The sequence below is a fragment of the Erythrolamprus reginae genome, chromosome 5, assembly GCF_031021105.1.
Source record: "Erythrolamprus reginae isolate rEryReg1 chromosome 5, rEryReg1.hap1, whole genome shotgun sequence".
Classification (NCBI taxonomy): Eukaryota; Metazoa; Chordata; class Lepidosauria; order Squamata; family Dipsadidae; genus Erythrolamprus; species Erythrolamprus reginae.
Window position 1 is genome coordinate 93,551,789 of NC_091954.1, and position 23,464 is coordinate 93,575,252.

Here is a 23,464-nt window from a genome sequence, read left to right on the forward strand (position 1 = left end):
TTTATACACTGCTCAAAAAAAATAAAATAAAGGGAACACTTAAACAACAGGATGTAGTTGTTAGAAAGTAAATCAAACTTCTGTGAAACCAAACTGCCCACTTAGGAAGCAACACTGATTGACCCATCAATTTCACATGCTGTTGTGCACATTCCACTTCGTACAGAACAAAGTATTCAATGAGAATATTTCATTCATTCAAATCTAGGATGTATTATTTGCGTCTTCCCTTTATTTATTTTTTGGAGCAGTATAGATTCTTGCGACAAAAACCTGCTGCCATTATTAAATGAGAGTTCCGTCTTAATATTTCCTTCTCGTTTCATTTTTTTGTGTCTACAACCGACCGCGCGCAGAGACAAACCCACTTTGGATACAGGGCCCGGCTTTTTAACCTGGCTTTGGAGTTCATACCGCGGGGCTTTTCCAATGCAAAGGTCTGATTTCTCCCTTTTCCCTGGGACGGTTTGGCCCATCGCCCCGCCGGTGTTTGTTTAATCGCAATTGCGCTTCTCTTTCTAATCGCATTCGGAATTTGTTTTAAGCAAATCATTTCCGGCTCAGGTTTTCAATCCAGTTCCGATCTACTTTCGTTTAAACAAAAGGGTTGAGGTGGGGGAACCGCCTCCACTTCCCCTCCGCGAATACGGCACTCGCTGAACTCAAACCACACGCAGATATTCAAATATCCTTGGAAAGCCACGGAGTTCTTTGGGCGCGCAAAGGGGAAAGAGAAAGGCCCTGCTTTCCAAGCTGCATTTTGCTTCCCCGGTTTCTTCTTTTCAGCAGAACCGCAGATAGCTCGCGAAGAGCTTCCGAAAATAAAGCTACAAAAGCCGCTTTTTTTGGGGGGGGGATTTCAACGCTGGTTCCGATTAAAGGTTTCTTTTGCAACGGGGTTGTTATTATTATTATAAAACGCGCCTACAAATCAACACTTTTCGAAGGGCCCTTGGTGAAAGGTGAAAGGAAGTTTTCTTACTTTTATCGCGCACACTACTTGATGCCCTAATTTTTTAATTTATTTATTTATTCGGTGTTTTTTTTTTTAAATGCCGCCCATCTCCTTAGACTCAGGGCGGCTTACAACATGTTAGCACTTTAAAAAAAAAACAACAACAACAGAGCCAGCATATTTCCCCCACAATCCGGGTCCTCATTTTACTCACCTCGGAGGGGCTACACCTAATAGGGGCTACACTTTTAAGCTTTCCGATCCTCTTTTTAATACGCGCCTTGTTTAATGCCGCCTTTGTTTACGTTGAAGAGAATCGAAGAGAATCGCTTGAGTGGAAGCGAATTAATTTTCAACCCCCGATGTTTTTAAAGCTTAAAGGCGGACTTCAGAGCGATGTACTACTGCTATCCCTGTTTCTCGGGGAGTTAAATGTGTTTTGGGGAGGAAAAAGTAACGTAGGGAGCAATCAAACCTCCCACATTGAGGGTAAAAAGACTCCGGAGGATTGTGGGTGCCAGATTCCCCCGTATATAAAATCTCTCTCTCTGAAAAACAAACTCTAAATAACCTCCCCCCCCCCCCAGTTAACCAAAGCAGGCGACGCTGACCGAAGGAAAACCTCAGTTGGCCAACCTAACTAGCACCTCTGTCCAAAAAAGGGATCCACAGTCGATCCTCCCCCAAAAATCCACAGGTAGAATTCCACCCACCCATCCAAACTCCGGCTATCTGGAACCGTACCTCCCTGGGAGATGGCCGGATTGGATTTCTTCCTTTTGAGTTTAAGTTTTCAATATTCCCAGCGCCTGGCAAGGCTTGGTTTGAGAGCGAAATCGAGGGCGCGCGAAAATCGGACCGGACCGGCTCTCCATCTCTTCTTTCTCTCGCCAAGTTTCCTGGCCTCCTTTCTTTTTGATCCGTCCGGACTTTGGACGCGGATTTTTCCGTGAGCGTGGAAATGCGAGCACACGCGTGCGCGGCGGGGGGGGGGGATGCGCGCGATCCGCCAGGCGCGCCTTTTCCTTTGCTTCTCTCCGCCACCTTCCAGCCCACCTCTCCGACAGCCACCCGCGTGGTCTTCCCCCTCCGGCCTCGCCTGTTCGCCCCCCACCCCACCCCGCTCTTACCTTCGCTGAGTTTAGGAGTGTCCGCGTCTCGGTTCCTATCCACGGCGCCCATGTCCAGCTCTCGGCCCGGCGATCGCCTGCCCGCTCCGCCGCTTCCTCCGATTCCCCGCGCCGCCGGGCTGTCGCTCTCTTCCGCGCTGGGCTCGTTGGAGCCTCCGGATTCCTTAGTTCCCCTGGCGGGTCCGCTTTCCAGCACCTCCCGGTAGGTGATCAGCTCCTTCTTCTCTTTCACTTTCTGATCAAACGACTTGGAGACAAAAGCGGTGAGTTCTTCCATCGCCGGCTCTTCTTTGGGGCTCTTTTTTTTTCTCCCCCTCGTTTGCCTCCTCTGGCTGCTCCGAGCCCCCCAATAAACACATCAAGGGGGTCGGGAGGAGGGGGAGTGGGAGGAGAAGAAGAAGAAAAAAGAAGAAGGGGGGAGAGAGGGGGGGCAAGGGAGAGAAAAGCCGCAGAGGGGCTGGCTTGGAGCGTTCAAACGGGAGGTTTTCCCAACCCCGAGCGAAGCTTGTTAAAACACACACATACACACAACGACCACAACGACGCGGCCTTTGACAATTCTCCCCCGCGAAGAGTTCCGATCGGTCTGGGCTTCGGTGATTGAAGTCCCCACTATTTATACTTTGCAGAGCCAGCCCCTCGTTTGGAGCAAATAACCTCCCCTTTTGGTACCTGGGAATGAACCCCCTTCTCCTTTAGAGCAACCCAGGCGCTCCGCCGAAAGAGAGAGAGAGAAAAAAAAGAGCCAGGCGGAGAAGGGGGTGGGAGAGAGGGAGAAGTTCTCCGTCCCCCCCCCCCCACTTTATCCCGCCCCTCTCCCCCTTTCCAAGTCCGGCTGCCGGGCTTTCTCTCTCTCGCGCGCGCGCGCGCTCTCTCTCTCACTTTCTCTCTCGCCCATTAATCCAGGATTGACAACAAGCCCTAATTAATTTAATTAGGCACGGATCCTGCGCGGGTGTCCCGAGTTAGTTAAACGCCGGAGGAGGGGGGGAGAGTGGCGGAAGCGGGGGGGGACTTGCAGGGAGGGGCTGAAATGAGGAGTCGCCAGAGAAGGGAAAGAAGAAGAAGCGCTTTTGACCCAACGTCTCCAAGCGCCCAGGGCGCACCAGCCAGCGAAGGGCGCGACTTGGCCACCGCTTGCCGGAGGGAGGAAATACTCGCCGACCCTCGTTGGAAACCAGACCTGCCTCTCTTGGGTCGGACTCTCTCCCCCGTCCCAATGCCTCTTGACCTCGGGAAGAGGCAGAGAAGAGCAGAGCTCGCTGGAGAGAGAGGGGGGGGAGAAAGAGACGTCTGTAGGGCAAGCCCCAAAGCAGTGGCTCCCATGAGAGCCGTGCCCGGCGGCTTCTAGGCAACGGGCTTAAAACGACTTGCAACAGTTGTGGCCTATCGGGCACTGGGAGGGTGGTGGTGGTAGGGGGATGGAGAGAAGCAAACAAAAGAGGCGCGTTTTCTGGCAGAAATAGCCCTTTGGGTATCACCATCACCAATTTTGTCCCGTCCACTCAATTGATACTCCATCCCTTTTACCTGCCACAATGGCAGCTGGGTTCATTCTCCGGTAAAGTCTTCGGGTTTTCCAGAGCCGTTTGACACCGGACTGAGCAAACCCGGTCCTTCTCCAAATGGTCATTGAACTAGTTTTATTTATTCATTTTATTTATTCGATATTTTTTTTGTCGCCCTTCTCCTTAGGTTCAGGGCGGGTTACAACACGTTAGCAATAGCACTTTTTAACAGAGCCAGCGTATTGCCCCCACAATCCGGGTCCTCATTTTACCCAACTTTAACTAGGAAAGAGGTCCAGTTTGTCTCTTTTTTATAATAAAGTGTCATCCAAATCAGGCGTGCTGGAGAGAGGTTCGTGAAGTTTTATTAGCAAGAGAAAGCAAGGCTTTCTTCGCAACATTTTTTTTGCCTACCAGCTCCCCTTTTAGCTTATTGCCTTGGTCTTCCATCCAAATGCTAACCAGATGCCACCTTGCTTGATCTTGTGGAGGCCTTCTTTTTGCTTATGGTACCAAATCAATCTCCAGATTGAAAATTCAAGTGGAGTACAGATTCTCACTTTGGAAACTTTTTAACTGGGAGATATGTATGGGTGAAAACAGTCATATTTTTTACTTGTGGGTGAAGGTAAAGGTTAAAAGAGGAGAACGTATCATCTCTTGTATAGTTGCAGCTATAGTTAGTGGAATCATTTGAGAGAATCTGGATTTACCATCCATAAATTAGTTGCAAGCCCGTGTCCATTTTTTTTCAGTAAGACCAAGTGCCCCTGACATTTTCCTTGTAAATAAGTAGGGAGAAGTCCCATTCCAAATGCTTCCTATGGGGAAGGACAAAGGATGCGAGTTTACTTATGGGAGTACAGTAAATTGAAAGTTTCTGATAATTATATTGTCCAGAAAAGAGTGGGGGGGGGGCAGGGTGGTGTTCTTTTTTGCATACTCCAGGAATCCTAGGCTCTATCTAAAAGCCAAATTGAAATGCTCATAGCTATTTGGCTTCGCTCCTTTGATTAATATTAGTACATTTTGTTGTTTAATACTCAGAATGCAAAGTTTTCTATTTGGATGGAGCGATTCCAAATATTTTTTACATTATTTTATATTGAGAGATATATATTACCCCTTTTCTCAAATAATTTAATATTACAAGTAACATGTACATTATAGGGAATCAATGTATCTAAATATGTTAAATATGTGTGTTAAGCTTTTAAATACTTCATTAGAAAATTGTCAGAATATCTTATACTCTTTTTATGGCTTTCAGTTAAATCTGCTCATATGCAGATGAAAGTGGTGATACAGACTCCTAGAAATCCACAGAATCCACAGTAACATGCTTTACAGACTACACAGAAACTGTTTCTCACTGTACAAATAAAAAGAATAATATGAATATAATTCTAATTGGAAAGTAGAAATATTAACTCAGGAATCTTAAAGGCATCACCATCTATTCAAGCTAAAAGAAATTTTGAGAAATGAATGGGGGCTCTGAATATCAATTCTGATAAAAGCTTTCTATAGTAAATCCTTTTTAAACTAATCCTGGTGTTTCCTTTCTTTTTCAATGACTATGGCAAGATTTAATTCAAGTTTCCTATATCTCCAGATAAGCTCTAGTGTAGATTCTTTCACTGCATTGAACTAATATAGAGAGACAAGTTTCCACTAAAGTGACTCTCACAATGTCATTTAATTACTGAATGAAAATAGGCTTTTATTTTCAAAACAAAACAATGAATTAATGTGTTGATTTAAAATTATTTTAAAATATATTTTTTTTAAAAAAGAAATTGTACAATTTTATGCATTTGCCTTGGAAATCAATCCCACTGTGTCCATTGAATTGAGGAGTCTATACAAAAATTGTACATGTCACATTAGTGACAGCTAGAAATGTCTGTTTTACATTAGTAAAATTGCAAAATAACCCTTCCACTGAGGGTACACGATTAGGAATTAAAAAGGAAATGCTTCCAATCTATCAATTCAAGGATATGTAGAAGTAGTTCTGATTCTGACATTAAGACATAAACTCAGATATCCAATTTAGTAATCAACTGTTTCTGGGTTTAATGAGATTTATTTAAGGGAAGCATGCATTACAGTGCAATTTTGGCTGTGTTCACCAAAAGTTGACATTTAGTCCCCAGGAATGAGTTATTCCCAGAGAAATGAATACAAGAATACCACTTGAACTTGTAACTCTATGCGGGTTGCTTATTATGTATCATTGATTTAAATACTTCACTTCTGAGCACACCTATGCAGTGTAAATTAACTGTCAGAAACACAGTTTGCTCTTCTGCAAAACCAAATCTGTTGAGTGTGAAATGTTCAAACGTGATTAAGGATCACAATCAAAATCTGAAAATGGATTTGTGGCTTTCAAATGTTTAAAGCCCAACCTCTGAGGTATGAACATGGATTGATCTGCATTTAATTGGAAAGTAGAAATATTAACTCAGGAATCTTAAAGGCATCACCATCTATTCAAGCTAAAAGAAATCTTGAGAAATGAATGGGGGCTCTGGATATCAATTCTGATAAAAGCTTTCTATAGTAAATTCTTTCTAATCTAATCCTGTGTTTCCTTTCTTTTTCAGTGACTATGGCAAGATTTAATTCAAGTTTCCTAGTTTATTTCCAAGATCATGAGGAGACAGTGGTGGATCAAAGAGCAGAAAACCAGGACCTCCATTGCCTTCTTGAATAGCATTTCAGGTCCCTGTGAATGAATGGGCAGCTCTATCCCACATATCCCAAGCCTTGAAGTCACTGGGAGTAAACAACAACTACTTTACTCCGTGAAATAAAAGCATCTTATTTTTATGCCAAACGTTTTGGGGGTTGTTGTTTTTTTGGCAGACGTAATCTGCAGACAGAAAATAGTGACCTGCTTGAACGCTCTAGATTTAAATCAAAACTGATCAATTTCATTCTCACCTTCTCCAACTGAGTTTTTAACTTTTTCTCCTTTAACAAATAATCCCACTCCGAACCACCCCTAACATAGCGTCAACTGGGCAAGTAATATGCGCCTAAGCTCCGAAAAACCTTCATTTCCAGTGTAGAAAAATGGCAGTTTGCAGGCAAATCGTTCCAATTTTAATTAATTCTATATAGACCAGTGTTTCCCAACCTTGGCAACTTGAAGATATTTGGACTTCAACTCCCAGAATTCCCCAGCCAGCATTCGCTGGCTGGGGAATTCTGGGAGTTGAAGTCCAAATATCTTCAAGTTGCCAAGGTTGGGAAACACTGATATAGACCGAACTCTGCGATTTATTCGGGATGCCTCCCTCCCTTCTTAGAGGCGACCCATCTGTGCACAAAAACCGGACGTCAAGAAAGACCACACCAAAAACCAAAACAAACCCAAACCCTCAACCGGTTGTATTAAAAAATAATACAAATTAAAATACCTCGATATGGACGCGCATTAAAAATTTAAACCGCGTTCATTGGAACGGAGTCGGAGGGGGGGAGGTTGGGGGGGGGGAAGAGAAATGAAAAACAAAAGGAAAAGCCCTACGCCGCGCCAAGCCAAAAAAAGCCGTACCGCCACAAACCCGCGCACGACGCCAGGCTTTCGATCGATCACCTCGGCGCTCCTCGCCTGGGCACGTGGATGGATGAGCGCTGCGATGGCTTGGTAAGGTCTGGCTGGAGGGAGGAAGGCGCTGAGCTCAAAACTACGGAAGCTCGGCGGCGCGGAGGCCTTCAAGCGGGTTCGCGGGCGCCCTGAGGTAAATGGGCTCGAGTTGCCCGGTGGGGGGCGGGGGAGAGGGTGTTGCGATTTGCCGTGGGGCTGCTGAAAGAGGCGGAAGATGAGGGGAGCTTTTTTTAAAAAAAAAAAAAAATTTAAAGGCGGCCTAGCGCCTCATATTCTTGATTTTTCGGGAATCTAGGAGGCAGAATCCGGTCCAGTAGCCCGGGAAGCCCTATTAATACAGGCAAACGCTCGTAGCCTTGACGGTTGGTGGGCCGTTCCTTCTCTTCGAGCGGCAAAACACTCTATTTGGGGAGAAGGGGATATCCACATCCCGGGGTTTTCCTTCGGCTCCCCTCCGGTCAGATGAGGAGGCGGAGAGAGTTGCAGAGAGGATTTATTCAGTTAGTTAGTTAGGAGAAACCCTTCCACCTCTCCCTATTTATTTATTTTATTTATTTGTCAAACAAGTATAGTATTATAGTACATATTAACATAACATAAGTAGAATGTAGTAATAGAAAGGATAATAAGACAGTAGGACAGGGACATTAGGCACAAAAGTGCACTTATGCACGCCCACTTATGCACAATACTAGACAACACAGTATCAACAGTAGAGACCTTCAAATTTCTAGGTTCTATCATATCTCAAGACCTAAAATGGTCACCTAAGATCAAAAATATCATTAAAAAAGCACAACAAAGAATGTTCTTTCTGCGCCAGCTCAGGAAGCTCAAACTGCCCAAGGAGCTGCTGATACAGTTCTACAGAGGAATCATTGAGTCTGTCACCTGCATCTCTATAACTGTCTGGTTTGGTGCTGCAACCCAACAGGACCAACACAGACTTCAGAGGATAATCAGAACTGCAGAAAAAACAATTGCTGCCAACCTGCCTTCCATTGGGGACCTGTATACTGCACGAGTCAAAAAGAGGGTGGGGAAAATATTTACTGATCTCTTGCATCCTGGACACAAACTGTTTCAACTCCTACCCTCAAAATGTCGCTACAGAGCACTGCACACCAAGACAACTAGACACAAGAACAGTTTTTTCCTGAATGCCATCACTCTACTAAACAAATAATTCCCTCAACACTGTCAAACCTTTTACTAAATCTGCACTTCTATTCTACTAGTTTTTCTCATCATTCCTATCATTCCTTTTCCTCCCACTTAGGACTGTATGACTGTAACTTGTTGCTTGTATCCGAAGATTTTTATTAATATTGATTGTTTCTTCATTGCTTATTTGATCTCTATGACAATCATTAAGTGTTGTACCACATGATTCTTGACAAATGTATCTTTTTCTTTTATGTACGCTGAGAGCATATGCATCAAGACAAATTCCTTGTCTGTCCAATCACACTTGGCCAATAACGAATTCTATTCTGTTCTGTTCTATTCTATTCTATTCTATGTTAGTCAGTCAGTCAGTCAGTCACGTACGTATTGGTGGTATACATATTATTTATATACCTGATGCTAGTAAAAGAGAAACATTAGGACAGGAGACGGAAGGGACTCTGGTGCACTTATGCACGTTCCTTACTGACCTCTTAGGAATTGGAAGAGGTCAACAGTGGATAGTCTAAGGGTAAGGTTTTGGGGCTTAGGTGATGATAGTACAGAGTCTGGTAGTGAGTTCCATGCATTAACTACTCGGTTACTAAAGCCATGTTTCCTGCAGTCGAGTTTAGAGTGGTTTGTTTTAAGTTTGTATCTGTTGTGTGCTCTTGTGTTGTTGTGGTTGAAGCTGAAGTAGTTGTTGACAGGAAGGAAGTTGTATCAGATGGTTTTGTGGCGTATGCTTAGGTCGTGTTTAAGGCAATGTAGTTCTAAGCTTTTTAAACCTAGGATTGTAAGTCTAGTTGGGTAGGGTATTCTGTTGCTAGTGGAAGAGTGGAAGGCTCTTCAGGTAAAGTATCTCTGGACATTTTCTAGGGTGTTTATGTCCGAAATGCGGTGTGGCTTCCACACAGATGAGCTGTATTCAAGGATTGGTCTGGCAAAAGATTTGTATGCTCTGGTTAGTAGTGTGAGATTACCGGAGCAGAAGCTACCTAGGTTTAGGTTTAGGTTTATTGGATTTATATGCCGCCCCTCTCTGCAAACTCGGGGCGGCTCACAACAATAATAAAAAACAGTACAGTACACAATACCAAATCCAATGCCCACCCATCCAGATTCCAATTGAAATTAAGGATTAGGATTAGGTTAACAACTCTTGAAACTTTGCAGTCGCTTCTCTCCAAAGTGCTGGGGTAAAAAGAGCCCTCTGGGTATGAAAGGTGGCCCGGGAGCTGCCTTTGCTTTCCAAAGCAGTGTTCCAATCTCGTATATTCTGGGCCTGAAGCCTCTGTTTCCCCACGTGAATTCCGAGAAATTAAAGAAGCAGTTATAGAAAGTGCCCAGGCGGTCATAGTTTTAGGTTGGAAGGATACAACAAAATGGACAATACAAAATTGACATTGGTACATGGTGGAACACATTTGGTTTGAAATCATGGATACAAAGATGAATATGATGAATGAAAATAAATCGCAGGAACTGACGGGACAATGGGACAGGGTTAGAGGTTATATGGTTAGTAGAATTCGAGACCAAGGTATAAAGAATAAATTGGAATCACTGTATAACTTGTAAATATGGTAATGTTCTTGTTCAAAAATGGGTGATAGGAATGATTAGAAAAAACTAGTAGAAATAGTAGTGCAGACATAGTAAATAGTTTGACAGTGTTGAGGGAATTATTAGTAGAGTGATGCCGTTCAGGAAAAAACATATTGTGTCTAGTTATTTACTGATCCCTCGCATCCTGGACATAAACTGTTTCAACTCCTATCCTCATGTTGCTACAGAGCACTGCACACCAAGACAACTAGACCCAAGAACATTTTCCCCAAAGGCCATCACTCTGCTAAATGTGTCTTTTTATTTTATGTACACTGAGAGCATATGCACCAAAGGCAAATTCCTTGTGTGTCCAATCACACGGGTAATAAAGAATTCTATTCTATTCTATTCTATTCTATTCTAGTTGTCTTGGTGTGCAGTGCTCTGTAGCGAAGTTTGGAGGGTAGAAGTTGAAACAGGATGCAAGGGGTCAGTAAATATTTTCACACAACGGTTTGTGTTAAGATCCGGTTTGTGTTAAGGTCCATCCTTTATTTTTTGTATTCCCCAACCCCTTGACAAAATTCTAGTATCTCAGTAAGCTACCCATTTGGGTTTGCCTATCATTTCTCTCTATAAAATGTGCTGACAGCCAGAAAGGTGTTTTGGGTCACAACTTGGATTAATCATATCTATTCTGTATTCTCTGTATGGAATGTCCAGCATAATGATTTTTAAAATTCACATCCTTTGGCTTTGTCGTTCGCCAAGTATCCATGCCAAATATCCGGTTGTGTTGTTCTGAGTCTAAGACCTTTCTATTTCTCAGTAGCACCAAACAAACCAAACCAAACCAAACAGCAAGCTGCAAAATACAATCTCAAATCAAATCATTCCTCCTTCCTTTGCACCTGTAACACATTATACTTAACTTGTGGGTTTTCCCCCCACCACACAAATTTAAATGTATTTACATATTTTTGTTAACATCTTCAAACTTCTGTTTGTTAATCTTAAAATCTGCTAACACACCAAATTCTTTTAGTTTTCTCAGTAATGCTTCTTTTCCTTTTTGTACCTCATAAGGTTTTGCTAGAACTACATTAAAAATAATTTGTGCTTTCTATGAAATGTAAATTGGGCTATCCGTTTTATAAAGTTTCGTTGAGTTTAATAGAATTTAACAGTGTGCAAGCTGGAGAGGGGCGGCATACAAATCCAATTAATAATAATAATAATAATAATAATAATAATAACAACAACAACAATAATAATAATAATAATATTGTTTTGTTTATTTCTTTTTTTTAAAGGTTACATAGAACATTGTGTCTTCTCCAAAAGTGGAAAAGTTTGCATGATTATATTTTGAGGACTGTGTTACATATGTAATGACAGTAGATTTTGGTTTCAATTTAAGACCAGTGAGTGGAAAATTGGTAATGATACACTTTTCTGTTAATAATACAATACTTTTTTAACTTTTACAGTTTTCTAATTTTTATAAAAACTATTTGCTAAAATGGGTCGCCATTCATCAGACACTGAAGAAGACACTAAAAGCAAAAGAAAAAAGAAACATCGTAGAAGGTCATCTTCAAGCAGTTCCTCAGATAGTAGAAGTTACAGCCATAAAAAATCAGGAAGAAAATCAAGATCACGGTCTCGAGATGTCCAGTTTCGTTCACATTCATATGAAAAAAGGTAAATATATTACTTCAGTTTTAAAATTGCTGGTAAATGAAACTTTTAAAATATTCATCAGGTACAGTATAGTTCAGTATTTGATCTGATAAAAGTGATGTATAAATTGTAGCATTCATGTAACTTATTTGTGTCAGTTTATATAAGTTGCCTAATTAATTTTTTTTAACAAATGGCATCTTTTTAGAGAAAGAACTAAATCCACACAACTTGCCCTTGCTTACCAACCACTCATTCAATTATCAAAGTTATGATGTCACTGAATAATAAGACTTACAGTCAGTCCTTGAAGTTTTTTGCACATCCCTTATGGTCACATGATTTTGATTTAGGGTCTTAGCCTTTTGAAAGCCAGAAAGTGCTGGGTTAGAATGAGGTTGGGATAGTTGTTTGCATCAGAGAATGATTAAGGCTTTTGCTTTTTGATAATAATATAGTTTACATCTTACAAAAATATCTTTAATTCCATCAAACAACTACAGTTCTATATCCCAGGTTGCTGGGAAGTATCCAATAGATAAAAAATTCAAATTGAATATAAATATCTGTCTAACTATGCAATGAACTGTGCAAAGAAGCTGAAGAAACAATGGGCCACCTAATTAGATAGTACAATGGTGCATTGGAATATCTGCAAGAAATACTATTTGCCTGTAAGCAAGAACTGGTGGGACCATAAAATAAAGTAATAGTACCGTTAACACCATCAAACATCAATATCTGCCTATCCTGAGTTTTTGGGAAGGACTTGATAGGAGGAAAGAAATGTCAAATCCAATTTAAACATCTGATTGACTGGGCGGCCAGTTATAACTTATTAAATTAAATTTATAAGTGTTTATTAAATTTATATGCTGCCTAACTGCCAGTTACTCTGGGCCATGTTAAAACATTTAAAAAGTAAGAAATACAACAAAACCACAAATAGCAGCACCCAGAGAAAGGTTCTTGTGGGAAATGTGCTACTTATTTTACTCAAATACAATAAGAAAATATCACCAATGATTGACTGTGACAAATCAGTAACAAAATTTTGACTTTATATACTGCTTTTATTGCTACCTAATTTCCTTTGCTTCAGATTTTATCAAAAGTCTATTAATATGCCTGCAGTAGCATATTTCCTTCTATTACACCTGACGTACTAGGGGCATAGTAGTATATGTACATACTGACTTTGTTACCCTGTTCTGCGGTCTGAACAGTATATAGCTGTGATGACGAACTACTGTAATGGCATGTGTGCCCAAAACGGCACACGAAGCCATGTCGCTCGGCACAAGCTGCCTTGCTTGTTTATTTTCCGAGTTTCTGGCACGTATATGTGCACGATGATCAGCTGTCCTTTGCATGTGCAGCAGTGCCAAAAACCACTGTGTGCATGCGTGATGGCCAGCTGATCATTGGGCATGCATATGCTCTAGAACCCAGTACTGTAGTTCAGCTTTTCCGGAGCGTGAACCCTTCGCACCTGTGGCAATGCCGAAAACCAGCCTTCGCATGCATGCTGGCCAGCTGATTACCCGGCATGCATGCGCACTAGAACATGGAAGGTCAGCTTTTCCGGAAGGTGCCCGCAATGAGTGTGTGACGTTTCCACGCTACCTTTTCAGCACTTTGCTGAAAAGGTTCATCTTCCCTGGTATATGGTATATACTTTGGAGGAACAAGAATGCATGCTGTGAACTAATTTGACTCTGAAACCATGTTGTGTTCTGCATATGAAGCACTGATGAATAGTATGTAGTATGAGTCACAGTGGAGAATAGTTTTATGTTCAAAGAGAAACATTTAAAAAAATCTTTACACTATTCATTAATTCAGTTTTAATTAGATCAAATTTTTAAAATTTGGATGAAAGGTTTTACAAAGTTTTAACAGTTATTAAACTTTTAATGTCAGGATTTATTCTTTTTCTTTATTAAAAAAACTAATCCATGGAATGTGCATAGTTTTTCCCACAGAAATTCATATTCAACCTGAAAATTTTGTTATCAGTAGCATCTCATTAACAGTAAGTGGCTGAAAAGATGACTATACAATATAGACAATGCTACATCCCTTCATAGTTACTGCAGCAGAATAGGCTGTATGATTTTCAAATATATGTTTCTTGAGGATATATTGATTGATTCAATGTATAGATCATGCATATCCTTCAAGCCTAAGATATATTAAAGTAAAAATTTTACATTTGTTTTTGTTTTATTTTTAGGTGGTTTTATATGTTAATTTTGTAAAATAAAATAACTGAACACAGATCGGAATATGTAAAGAGAGAGAGAGAGAGAGAAAGCATCATTTGATGTTCACTTTTGCTCTTCTACTACAGCAAAGTTACTGTTTTTTCTACCCAGGGTATTTTCAAAGCTCATGGCTTGCTTTGCTGAATTAAGTTGTGAGGGGGCATTTTCAGATCCCTGCTATTTTCTGTGCAGTATCAACAAAGTTTGATTATTTTCTTTGTTTTTAATAATTTTAGCGAAATAAGTATTTCACATTAAGTCTGGAAGCCAGCATTGAAAAGTTTAAATGGTTAGATTAGGTTACTTTTAGTTTATGGCACCCATGGACATACAGAAGCTTGTCTTCTTGATCCCGTACAAAAATTTGAAAGGATTGGCTTGGAACCTTGAGAAGTTATAGACATGCTTGTAAGTTGAAGTCAGTCTGATCTCCCTGGCTAGCTCGGAGAGAAGGAAACTGGACAGTTGCAAGCTCCAACTAATCAGCAAATGCTATAACCCAGTGTTTTTCAACCAGTGTGCCGTGGCACACTAGTGTGCCGCGAGACATGGTCAGGTGTGCCGTGAAGCTCAGAGAGAGAGAAAGCAAGAGAAAGAGAGAGAGAGAGAAAGAGAGAGAAAGAAAGCAAGAGAGAGAGAAAGAGAGGGAGGGAAGGAGAGAGAGAGAAAGACATAGAGGGAGGTAGGGAGGGAGAGAGAAAGAGCAAAAAAGAGAGGAAGGAAGGAAGAGAAATAAAGAGGGATGGAGAGAGAGAGAGAGAAAGAAAGAGGAAGGAAGGGAGAGAAAGAGGGAGGAAGAAAGAAATAGAGTGAAAGGGAGGAAGAGAGAGAGATAGATTTTTTTTGTCCAAACTTTTTTTAGCCGCCCTCCCGCTCAATGTGCCCCAGGGTTTCGTAAATGTAAAAAATGTGCCACGGCTCAAAAAAGGTTGAAAATCACTGCTATAACCAGCCACATCTCTCTCTTGGGGAGATAAGTGACTGTAGGGACCCAGCAGGGCCAGATGGGTGGTGGGTGAGCTCTGCAGTCTTCTTGCAATTAGTCATAAGGTGAATACCTTTGCTGCTGTAGCAGCCATAACTTTGAACATATCATAAGTAGTTTTTAGGGGTTCTTTCATAAGTTCAGATGATTGCTAAGTGACCAGTCGTAAATCAAACGCTACCTGTAAGCTCCTTCTCTAAGTTCACAACATAAATTTCAATTTTTCTATTGGCTATTATTTTTTCTATTAAATCCTCATGTTATAATTTCATTTATTCTTTTAAGTGCAAAAAGTCCAAAGGGGCTTCCAATCAGCATTAAAAGTAATCAGTGTCTTTTCTTTAATTAAAGCTATCAATGTTGTCCATTCTAGCCTACTCCATTAACTTTACTATTCACTCTTCAATGGTAGGCAATGGCAAATCTTTCCAAATCTTGTGCATATGAAAGTTTTGTTGCTGTTATCATATATAAAAGCTAAGTTCCATAAGTTTTTACCACTGCGTGTCCATCACTCCCAAAGGGAAAATCTCTGGTTTCTATTGTATATCATCTTTAACATCATTTGAATTAATGATACATATTTGAATGCACACATTTAAAGCTTTTTTATATGTCCACTCAGCATGATAAATTACATTTCCAACATACATTCAAAGTACCTTAATACATTTTAAATAATGTTTCCATTGACCAACATTATATCATATTATTAAAAAATATTTTTAGGTAGTTTATAATTTTACTTTAAAAATCCTCTTTAAATTTTTTGAGTTTCCAAAGGTCTTCTGGAATCTGTATATTGTTTCAATTGGTTGGATTTAGCCTAAAGAAAAAATAATAATAACTATTTTTGCTTACTTTACCTATACAGTATATATTTTGGAATGTATGTTTTTTTAACCATATTTACGGTACTATTGGTTAATGGTTAATACTACAATACTATTTTTAGTATTGGATTTTGTTATATACTGTTATACTGCTGTTTTACTGCTGTTGTTAGCCGCCCCGAGTCTGCGGAGAGGGGCGGCATACAAATCCAATAAATAAATAAATAAATAAATAAATAATTACTAACTTACGTGATTATGCAAAAAATACCCCAATGATTCATTGTAAGTGAGTTTTCTGCTGATATCTATTTGAGGCGACGACATCGATCAAGCAGCAGTTCTTCATATGGGTCCAAAAGAAAACGGAGTCACAGCCGATCAAGAACACAAGGAAAGTCATATCGGTCTCAGAGATCAAGATCAAAAAGCAGATCAAGAAGGTATGACAATTTTCCCCTAAAATAACAATTGCCCAGATAAAATGTTTTTCAATTTGTACTCCGAAGTCTTAATATACATTAAATAGTTATTTTATATTAACTTCAAGATTATAAATCTTGAAGTTAATTGCAAAAGATTGAAGTGTTTTGACTTTTATATAGTTTTTATATTAATAATAATATTAATAATAATTTATTTGATTTGTATTTTTATTGTGGTTTAACTTGGAGTTCCTTTGTCCATATGTATTATTTAGACTTGATATAAAACCAGTTTTATTGCAACATCCATTATACAAAGTACGTGGTTATAGCATATATAGATAATATCAGGTTTAAAAAGTAATCACGTTTCTGGGTATTACCGTAATTCCAGCCCTAACCAGGTGCATCACCATTTGAGGGTAAAAAAATATCAGTTTTCCCCCCAAAATGCTTTTCAGAAGGGTGCAGATGATTGACTCAGCAAATGTTTGCAGTGTTAACACATTTACTGTAATGCCACTACAGCATTAAAGAGAAGCAATGCTCCCATACCTCTGTATCTATTATTAGATATTTGCAAATCCTTCAAAAGTGTACTTTGTATATCTTCCAGCATGTCCCAAAGCACCTTCTTCAAAGGTGCATCTTTGATAATAGGTCTTATTTCTGAGGTGAGTGACTCTTGATAAGAGAGGCACTCCTGAGAATTGGGAAGAATGTATAAAAGGTGCTTTGTAAACCTGATATAGAGAGCCTTAAACTGAATATTGGAGAAAGGAAAACAAGAGTCTGGAAATGCAAAAGTACTGAGAATAAGACTAGGAGCGAAAACAAATACATGAAAAAGTCAGGGTATAAAACTCAATATTTTTTCTTTGTAAAGCATGGAGGGAAGATAGGAAAAGCAAGTGTTAATTCAGAAAGGTAAATACAACTTAACAAGTCTTAATAACACTTTATAAGGCCTTAGTAAGGCCATACTTGGAATACTGTGTTCAGTTTTGGACGTCAGCATGTAAAAAGGATGTTAAGACTCTAGAAAGAGTGCAGAGAAGAGCAACAAAGATGATTAGGGGACTGGAGGCTAAAACATATGAACAACAGGAATTGCAGGAATTGGGTATGTCTAGTTTAATGAAAAGAAGGACTAGGAGAGACATGATAGCAGTGTTCGAGTATCGCAGGGATTGCCACAAAGAAGGAGTCAACCTATTCTCCAAAGCACCTGAGGGTAGAACAAGAAGCAATGGGTGGAAACTAAACAATGAGAGAGGCAACTTAAAATTAAGGATACATTTCTTGACAGTTAGAACAATTAATCAATGGAACAGTTTGCCTCCAGAAGTTGTGAATGCTCCAACACTGGAAGTTTTTAAGATGATGTTGGATAACCATTTGTTTGAAGTGGTATAGAGATTCCTGCCTGGGCAGGGGGTTGGACTAGAACAGTGTTTCCCAACCTTGGCAATTTGAAGATATTTGGACTTTAACTCCCAGAATTCCCCATCCAGCAAATGCTGGCTGGGGAATTCTGGGAGTTGAAGTCCAGATATCTCCAAGTTGCCATGGTTGGGAAACACTGGACTAGAAGACCTCCAAGATCCCTTCCAACTCTGTTGTTATTACTCTTATGCATTATCGATAGGACAAAATTGATGAACGAGTACAAGAATTGAGGGATACAGCTTAATCAAAATCAATAGACCAGTCAACTGGAAGGGAGATACAGGCAGTCCCCAAGTTAAGAACAAGTTCCATTCCCTAGCTCTGTTTTTAAGTTTGATTTGTATTTAAGTCAGAGCTTATTGCCTATTACTAAAAATAGTGGACAACATTGTCCTTTCTTAAGCTAACAAAGTACTGAAGCCGCACAGTGCTTTCAGGAACCCCTGAAACAGGCTATATATTAAAAACACATGGATTCAATGGTTCCTGAGAGCAGTGTACAGCTTCAGCACTTTCTCAAAGAAAGAGAACACTTCTGCCATTTTAAATAATAGGCAGTCTGCCTGTATGTAGGGATTGTCCTTGAAGTGGACATTCATAAGCTAGGGACTGCCGGAAATTTTATTTAAACTATTTTAAATAGGCAGACTTGTTGGAGTGAACAAGAAAAAAGTATACTTAAGTTGAAGTACATTTTGGTGAGAGGTCAGGGGGGGAAAACCTTGGATATCTATATAAGAGCATATATATGCATTTGTGGATAAATAGTGGCATATAAACTGGTTGTCATTTTTCAGAATGAACATTAGCAAGTATATAATGAATATTAGTAAAGTATTTGCTTATGTGGAATAAGCCCCATCTGTAAATGAATTGAACAGTTATTTGTTTACCAGTGTCTTATGTTATTACAAATTGAATAGGTACAGTGGTACCTCATGATACGAACCCCTCGTCATACGAACTTTTCAAGATACGAACCCAGGGTTCGGAATTTTTTTGCCTCTTCTTACGAACTTTTTTCACCTTACGAACCTGCCGCCGGCCGCTGGGATGCCCGACCTCCAGACTTGAGTTCATCCTGTTTTTTCCCACCCTGTCCTGCCCCATTCTCCCCTCTGGATCTCCATGGGTTTCCTCCGTTTTTCTCCACTCTTTCCTGCCCCATTCTCCCCTCTGGATCTCCATGGGTTTCCTCCGTTTTTCTCCACTCTTTCCTGCCCCATTCTCCCCTCTGGATCTCCATGGGTTTCCTCTGTTTTTCTCCACTCTGTCCTGCCCCATTCTCCCCTCTGGATCTCCATGGGTTTCCTCCGTTTTTCTCCACTCTTTCCTGCCCCATTCTCCCCTATGGATCTCCATGGGTTTCCTCCGTTTTTCTCCACTCTGTCCTGCCCCATTCTCCCCTCTGGATCTCCATGGGTTTCCTCCATTTTTCTCCACTCTTTCCTGCCCCATTCTCCCCTCTGGATCTCCATGGGTTTCCTCTGTTTTTCTCCACTCTGTTCTGCCCCATTCTCCCCTCTGGATCTCCATGGGTTTCCTCCGTTTTTCTCCACTCTGTCCTGCCCCATTCTCCCCTCTGGATCTCCATGGGTTTCCTCCGTTTTTCTCCACTCTGTCCTGCCCCATTCTCCCCTCTGGATCTCCATGGGTTTCCTCCGTTTTTCTCCACTCTTTCCTGCCCCATTCTCCCCTCTGGATCTCCATGGGTTTCCTCCGTTTTTCTCCACTCTTTCCTGCCCCATTCTCCCCTCTGGATCTCCATGGGTTTCCTCCGTTTTTCTCCACTCTGTCCTGCCCCATTCTCCCCTCTGGATCTCCATGGGTTTCCTCTGTTTTTCTCCACTCTGTCCTGCCCCATTCTCCCCTCTGGATCTCCATGGGTTTCCTCCGTTTTTCTCCACTCTTTCCTGCCCCATTCTCCCCTCTGGATCTCCATGGGTTTCCTCCATTTTTCTCCACTCTGTCCTGCCCCATTCTCCCCTCTGGATCTCCATGGGTTTCCTCCGTTTTTCTCCACTCTGTCCTGCCCCATTCTCCCCTCTGGATCTCCATGGGTTTCCTCCGTTTTTCTCCACTCTTTCCTGCCCCATTCTCCCCTCTGGATCTCCATGGGTTTCCTCCGTTTTTCTCCACTCTTTCCTGCCCCATTCTCCCCTCTGGATCTCCATGGGTTTCCTCCGTTTTTCTCCACTCTTTCCTGCCCCATTCTCTCCTCTGGATCTCCATGGGTTTCCTCCGTTTTTCTCCACTCTTTCCTGCCCCATTCTCCCCTCTGGATCTCCATGGGTTTCCTCCGTTTTTCTCCACTCTGTCCTGCCCCATTCTCCCCTCTGGATCTCCATGGGTTTCCTCCGTTTTTCTCCACTCTTTCCTGCCCCATTCTCCCCTCTGGATCTCCATGGGTTTCCTCCGTTTTTCTCCACTCTTTCCTGCCCCATTCTCCCCTCTGGATCTCCATGGGTTTCCTCCGTTTTTCTCCACTCTTTCCTGCCCCATTCTCCCCTCTGGATCTCCATGGGTTTCCTCCGTTTTTCTCCACTCTTTCCTGCCCCATTCTCCCCTCTGGATCTCCATGTGTTTCCTCCGTTTTTCTCCACTCTGTCCTGCCCCATTCTCCCCTCTGGATCTCCATGGGTTTCCTCCGTTTTTCTCCACTCTGTCCTGCCCCATTCTCCCCTCTGGATCTCCATGGGTTTCCTCCGTTTTTCTCCACTCTTTCCTGCCCCATTCTCCCCTCTGGATCTCCATGGGTTTCCTCTGTTTTTCTCCACTCTGTCCTGCCCCATTCTCCCCTCTGGATCTCCATGGGTTTCCTCCGTTTTTCTCCACTCTTTCCTGCCCCATTCTCCCCTCTGGATCTCCATGGGTTTCCTCCGTTTTTCTCCACTCTGTCCTGCCCTATTCTCCCCTCTGGATCTCCATGGGTTTCCTCCGTTTTTCTCCACTCTTTCCTGCCCCATTCTCCCCTCTGGATCTCCATGGGTTTCCTCCGTTTTTCTCCACTCTGTCCTGCCCCATTCTCCCCTCTGGATCTCCATGGGTTTCCTCCGTTTTTCTCCACTCTTTCCTGCCCCATTCTCCCCTCTGGATCTCCATGGGTTTCCTCCGTTTTTCTCCACTCTGTCCTGCCCCATTCTCCCCTCTGGATCTCCATGGGTTTCCTCCGTTTTTCTCCACTCTGTCCTGCCCCATTCTCCCCTCTGGATCTCCATGGGTTTCCTCCGTTTTTCTCCACTCTTTCCTGCCCCATTCTCCCCTCTGGATCTCCATGGGTTTCCTCCGTTTTTCTCCACTCTTTCCTGCCCCATTCTCCCCTCTGGATCTCCATGGGTTTCCTCCGTTTTTCTCCACTCTTTCCTGCCCCATTCTCCCCTCTGGATCTCCATGGGTTTCCTCTGTTTTTCTCCACTCTTTCCTGCCCCATTCTCCCCTCTGGATCTCCATGGGTTTCCTCTGTATTTCTCCACTCTGTCCTGCCCCATTCTCCTCTCTGGATCTCCATGGGTTTCCTCCGTTTTTCTCCACTCTTTCCTGCCCCATTCTCCCCTCTGGATCTCCATGGGTTTCCTCCGTTTTTCTCCACTCTTTCCTGCCCCATTCTCCCCTCTGGATCTCCATGGGTTTCCTCCGTTTTTCTCCACTCTTTCCTGCCCCATTCTCCCCTCTGGATCTCCATGGGTTTCTTCAGTTTTTCTCCACTCTTTCCTGCCCCATTCTCCCCTCTGGATCTCCATGGGTTTCCTCCGTTTTTCTCCACTCTTTCCTGCCCCATTCTCCCCTCTGGATCTCCATGGGTTTCCTCCGTTTTTCTCCACTCTTTCCTGCCCCATTCTCCCCTCTGGATCTCCATGGGTTTCCTCCGTTTTTCTCCACTCTTTCCTGCCCCATTCTCCCCTCTGGATCTCCATGGGTTTCCTCTGTTTTTCTCCACTCTGTCCTGCCCCATTCTCCCCTCTGGATCTCCATGGGTTTCCTCCGTTTTTCTGCACTCTTTCCTGCCCCGTTCTCCCCTCTGGATCTCCATGGGTTTCCTCTGTTTTTCTGCACTCTTTCCTGCCCCATTCTCCCCTCTGGATCTCCATGGGTTTCCTCCGTTTTTCTCCACTCTTTCCTGCCCCATTCTCCCCTCTGGATCTCCATGGGTTTCCTCTGTTTTTCTCCACTCTGTCCTGCCCCATTCTCCCCTCTGGATCTCCATGGGTTTCCTCCGTTTTTCTCCACTCTTTCCTGCCCCATTCTCCCCTCTGGATCTCCATGGGTTTCCTCTGTATTTCTCCACTCTGTCCTGCCCCATTCTCCTCTCTGGATCTCCATGGGTTTCCTCCGTTTTTCTCCACTCTTTCCTGCCCCATTCTCCCCTCTGGATCTCCATGGGTTTCCTCCGTTTTTCTCCACTCTTTCCTGCCCCATTCTCCCCTCTGGATCTCCATGGGTTTCCTCCGTTTTTCTCCACTCTTTCCTGCCCCATTCTCCCCTCTGGATCTCCATGGGTTTCTTCAGTTTTTCTCCACTCTTTCCTGCCCCATTCTCCCCTCTGGATCTCCATGGGTTTCCTCCGTTTTTCTCCACTCTTTCCTGCCCCGTTCTCCCCTCTGGATCTCCATGGGTTTCCTCTGTTTTTCTGCACTCTTTCCTGCCCCATTCTCCCCTCTGGATCTCCATGGGTTTCCTCCGTTTTTCTCCACTCTTTTCTGCCCCATTCTCCCCTCTGGATCTCCATGGGTTTCCTCTGTTTTTCTCCACTCTGTCCTGCCCCATTCTCCCCTCTGGATCTCCATGGGTTTCCTCCGTTTTTCTGCACTCTTTCCTGCCCCGTTCTCCCCTCTGGATCTCCATGGGTTTCCTCTGTTTTTCTGCACTCTTTCCTGCCCCATTCTCCCCTCTGGATCTCCATGGGTTTCCTCCGTTTTTCTCCACTCTTTCCTGCCCCATTCTCCCCTCTGGATCTCCATGGGTTTCCCTCCCCCCACTCCGTTCGCCTCAGCTTCGTCTGCCGGCAGCTTTTTTTTAAAAAGCCTTAATGTTTTGGATTTTCCTAATCGGCTTGCACGCATTATTGGCTTTTCCATTGATTCCTATGGGAAACATTGTTTCATCTTACGAACTTTTCACCTTACGAACCTCGTCCTGGAACCAATTAAGTTCGTAAGATGAGGTATTACTGTATTTTAATAGATATTTTCAGCAGACACTTTATCTTGTCCGCTTGCTATTTTCTATGTCAGGTTTTATATTGTGTTTCTTTTTAAAAATATGTTTTAACATTTGTTTGAACAAAGCTCTAACTTTATAAAAGCAAAATAAATTATAAATTTGTCAAAATTATGATATGGTCTTTATAGATTGGCTTTTGTTTTGTGCCATTTTAGGTTAGATAATTTGTCTTCCCATTCTTACATAAGTTATATAAATGGCTGGTACATCGATTAACATGTAGTGTTAAACACCCATATCTATCTGCATTTTAGCTATGGTAAATCTAAGACATTCAGACAGTGGAGAGAACAATTTTAGTGTTCACTGAAAAGCCTTTTTTGATAAGTATATTATTTTACTTAGAGCCTTTCACATTTCTAAGACGTGACTAATTTTTAAAAAGAAATATTCCCAAGTTTGTATTTAGCCATCAAGAATATTTAAAACAAGTTGTTTTTTTCTCCTAAAAGTATTTTGGGCTTCCTCTCTAAATGAAATTTCACTTTTGAGAGAAGGAAATTTCATATTTGAAGAAAAAAATTAAAAATGAATTATGTAGTTTTTCTGCATTCTCATATCTAGATAGAATTGGGTAAATTTGAGATGGGCCACTTGTGATTCTACAACTATAGAAGTTACCTTGTTTTAACAGATTTGGCCAGGTAATGGTTTATTTGTTTGAATACA

The 23,464-nt window shown here is 42.0% G+C and overlaps 2 protein-coding genes and 1 long non-coding RNA gene across 5 annotated transcripts in view; 2 read left to right on the forward strand and 1 right to left on the reverse strand.

The window, feature by feature from the left end:
* Positions 1-2,362, reverse strand: part of SHOX2 (SHOX homeobox 2) — a 24,695-nt gene extending 22,333 nt beyond the window's left edge. For both annotated transcript variants that reach the window (XM_070753524.1, XM_070753523.1), the window contains exon 1: positions 2,086-2,362. In XM_070753524.1, coding sequence (XP_070609625.1) covers positions 2,086-2,362 — 277 coding nt within the window. The remainder of the gene's footprint in view (positions 1-2,085) is intronic.
* Positions 1-6,389, forward strand: part of LOC139168122 (uncharacterized) — a 27,896-nt gene extending 21,507 nt beyond the window's left edge. For both annotated transcript variants that reach the window (XR_011559234.1, XR_011559235.1), the window contains exon 3: positions 6,206-6,389. This is a non-coding gene — a long non-coding RNA (uncharacterized lncRNA). The remainder of the gene's footprint in view (positions 1-6,205) is intronic.
* Positions 6,390-7,219: 830 nt separating this feature from the next.
* Positions 7,220-23,464, forward strand: part of RSRC1 (arginine and serine rich coiled-coil 1) — a 151,920-nt gene continuing 135,675 nt past the window's right edge. Inside the window, exons 1-3 of the mRNA XM_070753513.1 lie at positions 7,220-7,348; positions 11,424-11,637; positions 16,019-16,144. Of these exons, the coding sequence (XP_070609614.1) occupies positions 11,456-11,637; positions 16,019-16,144 (308 nt within the window). The 5' untranslated portion in view covers positions 7,220-7,348; positions 11,424-11,455. The remainder of the gene's footprint in view (positions 7,349-11,423; positions 11,638-16,018; positions 16,145-23,464) is intronic.